General features: G+C 43.8%; 2 protein-coding genes and 1 pseudogene across 2 annotated transcripts in view; 1 reads left to right on the plus strand and 2 right to left on the minus strand.

Moving 5' to 3' along the window:
* LOC136535800 (cell division control protein 2 homolog) overlaps window positions 1-14,085 on the minus strand; it is a 69,942-nt gene that overhangs the window by 13,706 nt on the left and 42,151 nt on the right. The window lies entirely within an intron of this gene.
* On the plus strand, window positions 6,704-9,242 carry LOC136513683 (uncharacterized; annotated as a pseudogene).
* LOC136540774 (UDP-galactose/UDP-glucose transporter 2-like) lies at window positions 9,520-13,101 on the minus strand. Its single transcript, XM_066532795.1, has 7 exons — window positions 12,760-13,101; window positions 12,280-12,308; window positions 11,940-12,141; window positions 10,881-11,123; window positions 10,695-10,796; window positions 10,092-10,199; window positions 9,520-9,992 (listed from the first exon to the last, which is right to left on the minus strand). Exons 1-7 carry the CDS (start codon window positions 12,889-12,891, stop codon window positions 9,753-9,755), a joined length of 1,056 nt encoding a protein of 351 aa, XP_066388892.1. The 5' UTR covers window positions 12,892-13,101; the 3' UTR covers window positions 9,520-9,752.

Consider the following 14,085-nt stretch of genomic DNA (forward strand, 5'->3'; position numbering starts at 1 on the left):
TTGTGAGAGAAAAATATTGTTCCGGGTAAAAAAAACAAGCCGAACAAACCGAATATGAGGTAAGCCGAACAAGGGCAAAATCTTTAGGTAAATAAGCATAAAAATGAATATGTATGTCGATTAATAAAGATGAACATTAAAGAAAACACATCTAAACTATAGCAATATGATAGGGAAAAAAATATATTGATGTGCCAACATAAAAGAATTCCACGGCCATTGGAATTTATTATCCACTTTCATTGAACTAGCAATAGAAATCATGCGGACATAGTACTTGCAATTAGCATTAGTTGTAATGAAGGAAAATATTTACACACCAACATAAAGGATGCCACTTCTACTCGAATTTAATATCCATGGAAGCAACGAGGATCCAGAAAAATAACAATTTAATCTAGTTGCAAGGTGACTCGTCAACAGGATGAAAATATTTACACACCAACATAAAGGATGTCACTTCTACTCGAATTTAATATCCATGGAAGCAACGAGGATCCAGAAAAATAACAATTTAATCTAGCTACAGGCTTACGATACTAGATTATAAAAAACTAATTATAATAGAATAGAAATCATGGAGAAAAATTTAGAGATCATGAAGATCGTACCTTAACTCAGAGGAGAGCTGCTGATAACATATTATAATATGTAATAGTTACGTATCCCCGATCCGTTACCTAAACAATAAGAAACGTGAGAATTAGTAGAATATCCCGTCTCCCATTCCAATTGCAAGATCACAGAAAGTAGAATGACACCATAGACAAAGTATTCGTGGAGTCAGTCTTCCCTTATTTTTTTCCATCTCAAATAGTGAATACATATGTGATAGAAGATGACCCTTTAACTTTTTCAGTTATAACTCTCGAGCTCTTGAGCTTCAAGAGTTAATTCGATATAAGCCCACTAGCATGATTAGTTTCATAACACTAGCAATACCAAGGAGCCAAGGAGTACGTTGCGTCCGGCCAGCGTGTACCACAACCGCAGGAGTTCCGGTCCAGCGAGCGGCCACAACCAGTGCATCGATCCTTACGAGTCTGGTGTGGTGGGCACTTGAGCGTATTTAGCACATGTTTCTTATCTCCGACAGAGGCCTAATTGAAGTGTGGGCTCAATGATGCAGACGGAACACCAGCACACCAGGTCTGAACCTAAACCAGGCGAGTAGGTATTTACAGAGGACTATATAATTTTGCGTCCGGACGCGCGCCTGACGAACATAGCTCCCTTTACCCCACGGCCATCCCACTCTGTTGGCAGCGTCCGTCCGTCCCGGAGCTCCCGCACCTGCGCCCCGACGGACGCAGCTCCCTCGTCAGCATCCCATCTAGCTCCCCATCCCACCTGATGCGTCACGCCCATCCCGCTCCCCATCCCAGCGAATCCGCCACGCCATCCCGTCCCCGCCGCTACTGTGTCCGCGGCCTTCTTCTTCGCCACACCAGGGAGCCATAGCAGCTGGACCACCGAGGGCTTAGGCTTCCTCTACACGTACATTCAGGTCTACTTTTGCAACACTTCATATGAAACAATTGCAACATACGCCTGAAACAGATGAAACATTCAGAACATACACTTTTAACATAGCTTTTTGCAACATATGCAACATTCAGATAAAACGCTTGCAACATATGTTCTGAAACAGATAAAACACTTGAAACATGTGTGTATAACCAAAACAACATATGCAACATTCAGATCTACTTTTACAGCATCTAGACAAAACACTTACAACATAAGTCTAAAAACATCTGAAACATGTATATAGCCATAGCAACATATGCAACATCAAAGATGAAACAACTGAAACACTTGAAACATAGACTTGCAATATGTCTGAAAACGTCTAAAACACTTGAAACACAACGTCGTCGGCGGCCACAACCTACCTGGTGGGGAACTACGGCGGCGTTGGCCTCCCCTTTCTGTCGACGGCGCGAGGTGGATGAGGGCGTAGGCGCAGGCCTCCCCTACCTCCCCTTCCGCGACGGTTGAGGTGGATGAGGGCGCCGCGCGAGACGGTGGCGCGGCGTTGGGCGCGGAGTATCACAGGATGGGGTCGGATACGGCGCCACTGCACTGGAGAAGGCCGCAGTGGGCGGGGGCACTGCCCGCGGCGAGTAGCCCCTGCGATGGAGAAGATGAGCGGCACTGGTTGTTTTTTTGTAGGAGCCATGAAGGACTGAAGCGAAAGGTGGAGCGGAGTGGGACGTTGTGAGCAGGAGCGAGCTGCAGCGAAAGACAGCAGTGAGGCGGATGTGTGGGCGTGTGACGTCCAGATAAGGACGAAAGCCCATGTCAAAGTATTATCGTATAATTTAGCGACCTTTTGCGGTACGAGTGTACAACCAATGTAGGACTCCCGAGAGATCCATTAATTTTCTTTTTTTTCGTGTAACTAATGGCCTACTTTTTTGGTTTATTACATGTTTTAGTTTTGAAATTCTTACGGCAAGCTTTATTCATTCGACAAAATGGTTACATCATTTATAAGCAGTTGAAGAATTGAGTTCATCTATCAAAACAGAAGAGTCTTTGCCTACCAAAGCTTGCCTAGCTAACTCATGAGCCACAGAATTACGTTCCCTGATACAATGACTAATAGAGATAAAATGAAAGTCCTTCAAATACTGGTAGCGTTCATCATAGATCGTCCCAGCCGTCGTAGCCGAAAAACCTCTCCGTTGCATTGTTATGACAACTTCCATGCAATATGATTGGAACTTCACACAACTGCAACCGATCTATAGTGCCAACAATAGTCATGTTTCTTACTGCATTATTAGTAAGAAGTAAGAACATAGACCACTGATAAAAAAAAGTATATCAACACAACTGCAACCGATCTATTGTGCCAACAATAGTCATGTTTCTTACTGCATTATTAATCGGAAGTAAGAACATAGACCACTGATCAAAAAGTATATCATGTGTAGCAGAAAACAAATAAATAACAACGCATGGTTCCATCTTGGGTAAAAATCTAATACTACCATGGAGTGCAAGGGAGCATGCCGCTCTGTCTCGATCAAGATAGAGGGAGAAGGATGCCACTGGTCTCGGTCAACATTGAGGGAGGATGATATAACTTGTTATGAACATGTATCCATGGGTTTTAAATTTATTTTAGAAATAATTCTTTGTTGATATATTTTTTGTTCTGAACCTATATATTTCTGGTTTCGGCCCACAACTTAAGTTTCTCTACATTAGTTCTTCTTATTTTATAGCCATCTGATATATCCAAATGGATGGCTCTAGTTTTTTTCTTCCAAGCACCATAAAATTTCTACTAATATTATATTGAGTTCCATACACCAACTGATGACTAGTTTATCCAAAAGCTTAAGATGACAGAAAAGGTGTACAGTTCACTTTATATTTCAACACTCCGCCTCAAGTGAAGGTTCCATTATGACTTAGACATGAAATAAAGCAATTAACGAATATTTTATTTAGAAAAAAAAATTGTACATACCATGCAACAACTCTGGCCTGTTTGGTTGGCTTCTTTACAGTGCTGCTACTGAATTCTACTGTTCCTACAGTGTTTTGCGTATTTAGGTGCTGTTTGGTTCCTACAGGAACTCCTAGAATTCATGTCACATCGAATGTTTGTAACACATGCATGGAGTATTAAATATAGACTAATTACGAAACTAATTGCATAACTTACGACTAATTTACGAGACGAATCTTTTAAGCCTAATTAGTCCATGATTTAACAACGTGGTGCTACAGTAAATATGTGCTAATAACAGATTAATTAGGCTTAAAAATTTGTCTCAGAAATTAGCCTCTATCTATGTAATTGGTTTTGTAATTAATCTATATTTAATGCTCCTTATTAGTATCTAAACATTCGATGTGACATGAATTTTAGGAGCGACTAAAGAACAAACACCCCCTAGATGGTAGCAGCAGCTGCCCAAACGGCGGGCTTTACTTTCAAACGAACAGGCTTAGTTGGTTGCACAACGATCCAACATCTTATAATCTATCCGATTTGATGCACGTATTTGGTTGTTTGGTGCCTATATAGTTCAAACATGTCACGAATGGTGTATCGTGAGGACGATACAGGGGCTCACATTCATAGTAGCCCCTAAAACAGGGCTCCTACTTTTTATTTGGGTGCTCCCTCTACTTTTGGGGTCTCTGTTTTCTATACTGAACTCCAACGGTGGCCCTCAAAATAGAGCCCCCAAATCTATTCTCTAAGGGAATGACATATGTGACCCACTCGTCATAGACTTACTCGGCCAATAGAAAGAAACCGACTTGCCGCCAGTGGGGAAGCGGACGATGCCTTGGCGGATGCGGAAAGAAAATCGACTGCTGGTGGAGAAGCGGACGACGTCGATGAGGGAAGGGAGAAGAGCGGGACAGACATGGCCACGAGCGCGCGAGAGGGTAGGAAACCGGCCGCGAGCGAAGGAGCACCTACGAGAGGAGTGGCTACCTGGCTGCCAGCGCGACACGAGAAGCGAGGACCCGACCGTGACCTCTACCTCGCCACCGGCCACAAGCGTGACCAGAGGAGCTGGACGCGACCTCTACCTCGTCGTGCCAGGCCAACCGATGAGGAGGAAGGTGACCGACGTGGGGGTAGGGGCTGCGGGTGGGCCAATCCGAGCGGTGGTCGCGTGCGCGGAGGGAGCCTGAGCAACTCCTCGCTCGTCTGAGCGGCGGCCACGGAGAAGAATAGCCTCGACCGCGGGCGAGGAAGGAGGAGCCATCCGTGGGGAGTTCGTCGCTCGTTTGAGCGACAGTCGGATATCGTCGGAGATCCACACCTCCGCGCCTCCGGTGGCCGCAAGGCCCTGCGCCCAGGTCCGTCGCATCCGCCACTGCTGGAGAGGGGCGCGCCGAGCACAACCATCTGGGAGGGGTTCCCCGGAGAGGAGCGCTCGTGCAGCTGAGGCCACTGTTTCGTGTGGGCGCGGGGAGGAAACGTCTGCAACAAGATGGGGTCGAGTGGTGAGCCCCATTCTCCTCCAGGAATGTGGTCTAGAGGGTGGATTTTGGTGCCCATCCTAAATTGGGGGCTCTAGTAGGGGCTCTGCTGGAGCTACGTTTTTTGTTTGGACACCTATTTAGCTATGGGGTTTAAATAGGGATCCTGCTGAAGTTGCTCTTAGCTTGAGGACGGCAAGTCACACTCAGCTTGGTCTCATTAGCTACAATGTCATAAAGCCCATGAGTTAATTGTGCTATGGCATATTTCCTACTGATAGTAATTCCTCCTAACCGAGTGATAGCCAATTATGCTATGGCACAACTCCTGGTGAGAATAATCCCTTAATAGGCCGTCACGCCGAATTGACAAATACACGGTGTGGTAGGCCCTGTTTGGCTTGTTGAATCTCGGCTGAAAACACTGTTCTGGCTGAATGGTTGTGAGAGAAAAATACTGTTCCGACTGAAAAAACAAGCCAAACAAGCTGAATATGGAGTAAGCCGAACGGGGCCGTAGTGTTTGGAATGTATTTGCAGTGTTTGGAATGTATTTGCACTTAGGGCCTATTTGGCTTATAGTCACACAATACACCACGCCTTAGCCACGACAGGAAGTGAGCCTAGCTTAACTAGTTGGGCGAGAGGTACATATAGCAGGAACCAAACAGATTCAAGTAAGCTAAGTTTTCACACCAAATTGAACATATTACACGATGTTGGACCACCGGCAGCGTTAAGGGTATGCCTGGGTATTCCTTGGAATACCCAAGATTTTGGTACAAAAAATAAATACATGTATACTTATATATATATATATATATATATATATATATATATATATATATATATATATATATATATATATATATAGGGAGAGGCTATTCAGTAGCCGGCTACAAAATAAGTTATTCTGTAGCCACCTCCATTTACTATAATTTATATACTAATTTACCATAATATAAATACATATTTACGATAGTTGGGTTACTATAACACATGGGGATATTTACCATAACGTTATATTAAACCACTTAGTAAGGAGTTACTATAATCTCGTAAAATAACATAGTAATTATCGTAACTCAAAGTGGCTACAGAATAAGTTATTCTGTAGCCAGCTACAGGATAGTAGTTCTATATATATATATATATATATATATATATATATATATTCTATTTTCTAATGGACCAAAAGCCCACAAACAAAGTAGCAGCGAGCAGGCCAATTTGGCCAAAGCCCAAGCGGCCAGAATCCCTCCCGTAGTCCCGTCGGCATCCCGTTCACAAGTTGCGACTCCCGTAGTCCCGTTCTTCACAACAACTCTCATCCCAAGCGGCGGCGGCGCATCTTGAATTCTCGATCTGCTCACTGCTGCGGCAGCGGGCGGCCGGCGGCATATCCACACATCTTGATCTGCTTCCTCTGCGCCTCTGCGGGCGGTCGGTGAGGCGGTGACCAGTAGCAACAGGCAGCAGCACAGCGTCACCGCAATTGCAGCGGGCGGCCGCACGGCACATCTCGATCCGCTTTCTCTGCGCCGCGGGTGGCCGGTGACTGGTGAGGCGGTGACAAGCAGCAACACATCATCAGACGTCAGTTCGTCACCACAATTGCAGCAGGCAGCTAGGTAAAGATTTCATTTTCTCCTCTAATTTATTTGTTCTTGCTAGTGCTATGCTGAGTGCTACTTTGTTTAGTAATTTTCTAACATTTAGTTCTTTGTGAATTGTAGTCAAGATGAAGAAGAAGGGTAGTAGCAGCATATTTGCATTATGGGAGAAAGCTGCCAAGGCAAAAAAAAACAGAACCCACATCTACACCAAATCCTTCTCTTGTTCAGACTGAGAACAATCTGCAGGTAGCACTTGTGCAAGCACAGGATGATGATGAAGCACTGGCAGTGGCACAGTCCACTGTTGAAGCAAATGATGAAGCTCCCCAATCGGACAGAGGCTCCCCAACTCCAATTGTACAAGATGATGCAGCAACTGATGAAGAGGGTGAAGTTGGAGCAGATTTGGAAGCACTTGAGCATGATCCTGGGAAGCGAATACCCATCTCAAGGTATGATGTCAATGACCAGGATAGAGTTAGAAGGAGATATATTGAGTTGGGTCCTTGTCAGCCAAAGAATCATGATTTTCAATATAGAAATATAAGTGGTCATCCACGTCGCTTTTGCCCAGCTTGGTTTAAGCAATATAAGTGGCTTGAGTACAGTGTAGAAAGAGATGCCGCTTTCTGTTTTGTTTGCTATTTGTTCAAGGATAAAACAAAATGCCCAGGTGGAGATACATTTGTGAAGGATGGGTGGCAAAATTGGCACCTGAAATCAAGATTGAAAAAACACATGGGTACTGTCAGTAGTGTTCATGCTGAAGCTCAAGAGAAATATGATAGGTTTACTACACCAACAACATCAATTCGGGAGTCTATTGCTTCAAACACCACACAATACAAAGCTTTATATAAGCTTCGTTTGACATGGACACTCAAGTGTTTAAGGTTTCTATTGCGCCAAGGCTTGGCATTTAGAGGGCATGATGAAAGTGAAGACTCGCTAAACAAAGGAAATTTCCTTGAGCTTTTAAATTGGCTAGCAGGAAATTTTGAAGAGGTTGACAAGGTGGTTCTAAAGAATGCTCCACAGAACTGTAAGATGACATGCCATGATATACAACATGAGCTCATCAAATGTTGTGCACAAGAGACTACTAAGCTACTAATTGAGGAACTTGGTGGTAAAAACTTTGCAACACTTGCTGATGAGTCTGCTGATGTGTAACAGAATGAACAGCTAGTTGTGTGCTTGCGTTACGTTGATAAGAAAGGAAGGGCAGTTGAAAGATTTCTTGGTATTGCACATGTTGAAGATACTAGTGCTATGACACTTAAGGCTGCAGTGGAGCACATGCTTATGAAGTATAATTTGACCTTTGCAATGGTTCGTGGACAAGGATATGATGGAGCTAGCAATATGAAAGATAATGCTAATGGGCTAAAGAAACTAATTATGGACGAGTCTCCATATGCTTATTATGTTCATTGCTTTGCTCATCAGCTACAATTAACTCTTGTTGCTGTTGCTAAGGAGAGTGGGGATTGCACATGGTTTTTTGGACAGCTTGCTATCTTGTTAAATGTTCTTGGCAATTCTTGTAAAAAGATGAGAATGCTTCGAATGGCTCAGGCTGAGGAACTAATTGATGCATTAGAGTTGGAGGAAGTAGAAACCGGAAGTGGTTTGAATCAAGAAATGGGTTTGGAAAGGCCATGTGATACTCGATGGGGCTCTCACTACAAAACTGTGATGCATGTTATCCTTATGTATCCTGCAATCAGGCGTGTTCTGGTGAAGATTGGAAAAGAGTACACCACAACGGAGGCCCAATCAGCTATGACTATGTTGACATCATTTCGATCATTCGAGTTTGTATTCATGGCACACTTGATGCAAGAAATATTTGGTTATACCGAGGACTTGAGTAGGGCTTTGCAAAAGAAAGATCAAGATATTGTGAATGCCATGGTTCTTGTTGATCTTACAAAGTTTCATTTGCAGTGCTTGCGGGAAGAGAAAGGATGGAACGATTTTCTTCAGAGGGTCACTTCTTTTTGTGTGAAGTACAAGATTAAAGTTATTGACATGGAGGGTCCTTATTATCCTGTTGGGAGACCTAAAAGAGGGTTCTATAATGGCGCAATGAACTATCATCGCTTCCATGTTGACATGTTTGTGAGCGTCATTGATAGGCAACTTTGAGAACTGAATGACAGATTTGATGAGGTAAACACAGAACTACTTTCTTGTATGGCAGCATTTAGCCCACTTGATTCGTTTGCTGCTTATAATCAAGCCAAGTTGGTTACACTTGCTACAAAGTTTTATCCTAAGGATTTCACAACTGAGGAATTAGGGAAACTTCCATGGCAGCTTAATATGTACATTTCTCATGTTCGTAGAGATGAAAGGTTTAAAATTTTGAAGAACCTATGTGAGATTTCAGTTAAGCTTGTGGACACACAAAAAGATGAACAATATTATGTTGTTTACAAGCTTCTTAAGTTGGTGCTAATTCTTTCCGTAGCCACTGCTAGTGTTGAAAGAGTGTTTTCCACAGTGAATTATGTGAAGAACAAGCAAAGGAATAAAATGGGTGATGATTATTTGAATAATTGCTTGGTTACATTTAATGAGAAGGAATTCTTCAGTCAAGTGAAAGATGAGGATATCATCAATCTCTTCCAACAAGGGGATCGTAGAGTTATATTGTAGTAGTCGTTACTGTTTTGTAATATTTCTTAATATTTATGTTTCGAACTTCTACTTTGGTTATTATTATGGATTTGCTAAATGTTATGACCATTATAAATTATCGTCCATTGTATTGCTTATTTGCTTCGAAATTTTATGCATTTGGCATACCCAGCCACCAATTCCTGGCTCCGCCACTGTTGGACAGTTGTTATATGGTAGGTGTAATTTACTCTCTTTGTTTACTTGCGCTAATTAGAATTCAGACCTCTGGCCTTTATATGAAAAGCTTAAGATGTTAGAGCAAAGTGCACAATTTACCTGTACTTCAACGGTTTAACATAATAACATTAACCACGGCACATGAGAAAAGCGAGGAGAGGAAGAAAGAGGGTTATTGATTCCTGTAGTGCTCTATCCTCTATGTGTATCCTATCCTCCTTTTGGGACTGTTGTTTTGGAGGACTAAATTTCATTTGGGACTGCTGATCGAGCTGGCGTCTGTTTTGCTTTGCTCGGTTCACTGTCACACTATACCAAACTTGCCTTTTCCTCCGCTTCTCTGCTCTCCCGGGGCTTGTCGTCATCGTCGCCAGAGCTCTCCGTCTTCTTCGGCAGCCGGCGCGGACGTCCCTCCTTGTTCTCCGGCAGGAGCTTGATGACGATGCCCATGGTTATCAGGAGGAGCCCCGTCGCGTGCTGCTCCGTCAGAGGCTTGGTGAATATCAGGTAGGACAGCAGCAGCGTCACCGCCTTCCTCGCCGTCGTCACCTGAAGAATAGTCCAACATGGTTACCAGCTGCAGATGCATGTATCGGTCGTCGAGGTGGAGTGGAGAGGAGTCCAATTGTCCAAACAACGATGGCTGACCATAGCTGTGGTTGCGGCACCGAAAAGCGCGATGAGGGAGAGAACGGAGACCTGGCCGACGAACGTGGCCATCGCCTCGAACACCAGCACCGCGTACACGTACAGATGCTGCAAGCAATGCATTCGTGCGTTTCAGTAAACAAGACGTCAGCTCAGCTTGGTCAATCTAATCCTTTTTCAGTAACAAGCTATGTAGCTAGCAAGTAGCAACAGTTTTTGAGTGGATCTGATCCTTTTCCTGACAATCAGGTCTGGTCATCTGGATGAGTGCAGTGTTCAGAACTTGAGATTGTTTCTCTATAAAAGATTTGAAAGAGGGATTCCTTGAAGGATATATACCAATAAAAGAGCATGGAGTATTTGATTCTTTTCCCACTGCTTGGGTTATGCACATTCTGAAACTACTATCAGTGATGTGCTAAAGTGAGCTACTAAGATTCTTATCACTGCTAGATAACTCTGACAAATTCATGTATATACTTCATTGTCCCCTTATAATGGCAAGGCAGAGAATCTGACTTTTTTACTCAAATAAGAACTTGTAGCATAATTAGTGAATACTACTGTAGAGAAAAATGAAAAAGGGAAGACTTGTTCATTCACCTGGGAGCATGAAGTCCATGCCGTCATGAGCTCTCCTGTTAACACCATCGGCACTGCTAGGAACGGAAGGCCAACAACAGTGGAGCAGAACAACATCTCCATCTAATTTCACAGAATGCTTGACTGTCAGCACTGTAAAAATTCTGTCAGGAACAAAAATTAATTACCAGACTGTAACTGGAGTACCTGAGTCGTGTCTGGGTTCATCTTGAAGATAGCCTCTTGCAGGTTGCCAAGAAAAGCATCCATGACAAGTGCCCCGGACACCATGGCCACGCCGATCATGCTGAAGTTAGGTGACGTTTGCGCATCCGCGAGCGTAAAGAGTATGAGGCCAATGACGAGCATCACGGCTGATACGTATTCTTGGAATGGGTACTTGCGCCTTAAACCAGGGATAAAGGCTCCCATTACCATCACCGGTAGAACCTGATGAGTGATGATGACAAAAGAGAAACAGATCAATGCCTCTCTACTTATTATGTAAAAACAGTAAGGTATGTACTAATCGCGGGAAAGAAGCATATACAGTTTGGTATATTAAATTTCTGCGCAGAATGTTTCTTTGCAATTATATATCATTATGAACATTAACATGAGTTTGTGTTTTATCGCATATGACTATAAATTAAAAGGTGCTATTATTACTATACTAATATACATCGTTTTTTCTTGAAATTCAGTCACTTAGATACAGAAATCAAATCAAACCGTAGCTGCCAAGAATATTTAAAATAGACACATGCCAAGTAAAGAAGAGTCCAAAACGTGCTAATCATATCTATCAACAATGTTATCCTGCCTGCCCAGTTATTTTGATTCTAGCCAGAGAAGTAGTATTCGTGCCTCTGAAGTAGAAAGATACATGACACAGCTGGCTAGTTTGGCACCTAACCAAAACATCAAATCTGATGCTGGACTCATATTTGGACATTTCTAGGTACACCAGTGCACCCTTTCTTTAAAAGTTGTGTGCATTGTAATATCACAAGAACTGTTTCTTTTTCTTTTCCTCGCAGAAAGGAACTTTATTTCTGCTAAAACAAAAACAAAAAGGCCCTGTATAAAAGGTACAGGTGAAAAAGAAACCATGAACCCAGGAACGTTTGGTGCTACAATGCTACCCAAATTGGCAGCTGAAGACATTGGCATTGTTCTTCCAACATTTTTTAGAGCAGTATACATTTTCCAGCGTATGGGGAACAATAAAAAAAGAACCAAAAAAGAAAGGGGTCAATTTTTTACCTTGGTTGACTTGAACATGATTTGCGCAGGGTAATTGAGGAAGGCGAGGGAGCCCTTGGTGAGGCCGTTGGAGCCCATGAGCACGGCCGAGAGCCGCACGTAGGTCCGCCACGGGTTCACCATCTGCTTCACCGTGAACCCCTGCAGCCGTATCAGCGCCAGGTACACGAACCCCTGCACGAACGTGAAGTACCAGCCGTAGCTGCAGGCACACGGCAAAAATAATTCAGATTTCAGAAACGCGTAGCAGCAAGTGACCAGTTGCACTTCTTTCAGGTGGTACGGATGGAGGCATCAGGCAGGCAGGCATGCATTGTAGCTAGTGCAGTCACAAGGTCACCTGAACTGAAGCCTGTTGTACACGTATTCCTGGAGCAAGACAAGAGCAGGAATTAGCTAGCCACCAAAGATGGTAACTGGGAGAACAATTGTGAGCTGAAGTTTCGCTGTCAAGAAAATTTGTGCAGGCAGTGAAACTAAAGCAAAGGTTCAGAAAACCATGCTGACCAAACAAGCGTATGGAAGTCCACGGCGAGGGAAACAAGGAGGGAAGAAACAAAATGCAGTTTTGTGTGTCACGAAATTGCACCTGTTTTCTGCCTATAAGCAACCGTATAATCCCAAGCAATTTCCATGGGAGTACTGGCATTATCAGCAGGAAAAAATGGCACTAATACGGGTATACCACGTCATGGCCACGAATTCGCGATTCTCGTTACAGAACCTCTCACCGTACCAGAGAATTGACTGCATTTCTTCATCGATACTGTACGCCGAAGGAGGATCGTAGGAGAAGGGAGAAGAGGAAGAGCTGACGTACCTCGCAGATGCCATTGACGAGGTAGCCGAAGAAGAAGCCCAAGGAGCAGATCAAGAATTGCTGCCACCTGGGCCGGTCCGTCAGAGACACGCCGAACAGCGACCTCCCCTGCTCCTCCCCTCCTCCGGTCATGGCGGCGCTTCCTCCTCCTCTCTTTGGGTCCTTCCCTTCCCAAAAACAAGAATGAAGGATCGAGTCGTCAATGGCCGCCCGGCCGCCGGGGCGAGAAGAAGTGTAATGGTGTAAGGGGACGACGAACGAAGCAGAGCGGCCGAAGAAGGAAGGAATAGATGTGGACGAGTCCTGGGCTCGCAAGTCTGCAACGACTCGCCAAGATACGGTAACCGCCTTATATATAATAATAAATAAAATAAAATTAAAAGATATGCCAACTGCATGCAGACCAAGGGATTCTAGGAGGGGAGGAGGCGAGGAGCGTCGTCGTCCTCACTCCGCAGTCAACACTCATGGAGAGCTGCAGCTGCCTGGTTTCTCAAAGATTCACAGCTACAGCTACAACTGCATCACCCATGCATCTTTTGCTCGTCGTCACGTCCAGTCAGCGACGGCAGGCGTGTTTCTGCAGGTGGCTGAAGCTGTTAGCTAATAAGCCGGCCGATAAGTTCAAGCCGACTGTTTTATTGTGAAAGAAAAATACTGTGCGCCATCTATGAATGCTGAGATCTCGTATTGTTCAGCAAAGGATATCACTTTAATCAATGTCCGTTTTCGACAGGTGTTAAACTTTGCTCGCAATTTTTTAGCAGAAGATCAGAGCAAAGGAAGTGGTTTAATAACAACGCACACACTAATCTGTCAGGGACCATCATGCATATGCACGCTCATGACCATGCAAACACATGTTCAACATCGCCATGGTGAATTAATTACTACTCATTTCGTTCCAAATGATAAATCGCACGGTGAATTAATTACTATTCCTTCCATTCCAAATTAATTTACTACTCCTTTCGTTCATGCAACTTATAAGTTACACCATATCTCGCACAAGAGCATGCATCCTCAACGACACAGACGACACATGCAATCACCCTGTTCGCTGATGCTGAAATTTGGCTTATGCTGAAATATTGTGAGAAGAAAACATCGTTCCATGGCTGAAAAGTAGTTATGAATAAACTCAAGCGAACAAGACGAATATCATCAACACTATCTTCACTAGGCTAGCTAGACTTGCTAAAACACAGCATCGACACCGCCATGGGCAACAACAATCGCATCTCATGTTGTGGAGCATCCTTCAAAGTTTTTGAGGTCAAGCTAGGGGGATCAAACGATCCCCACCTAATTTTCATTCCATTGATG

The sequence above is a fragment of the Miscanthus floridulus genome, chromosome 2 (genome assembly GCF_019320115.1).
Source record: "Miscanthus floridulus cultivar M001 chromosome 2, ASM1932011v1, whole genome shotgun sequence".
Taxonomy (NCBI): Eukaryota; Viridiplantae; Streptophyta; class Magnoliopsida; order Poales; family Poaceae; genus Miscanthus; species Miscanthus floridulus.

Coding starts and splice junctions, on each gene's coding strand:
- LOC136540774 (XM_066532795.1), bottom strand. CDS start 12,891: ATGACCGGAGGAGGGGAGGAGCAGGGGAGGTCGCTGTTCGGCGTGTCT. Junction 12,309..12,759: donor TCGTCAATGGCATCTGCGAG/GTACGTCAGCTC, acceptor GTCTTGCTCCAG/GAATACGTGTACAACAGGCT. Junction 10,200..10,694: donor CATGGACTTCATGCTCCCAG/GTGAATGAACAA, acceptor CATTGCTTGCAG/CATCTGTACGTGTACGCGGT.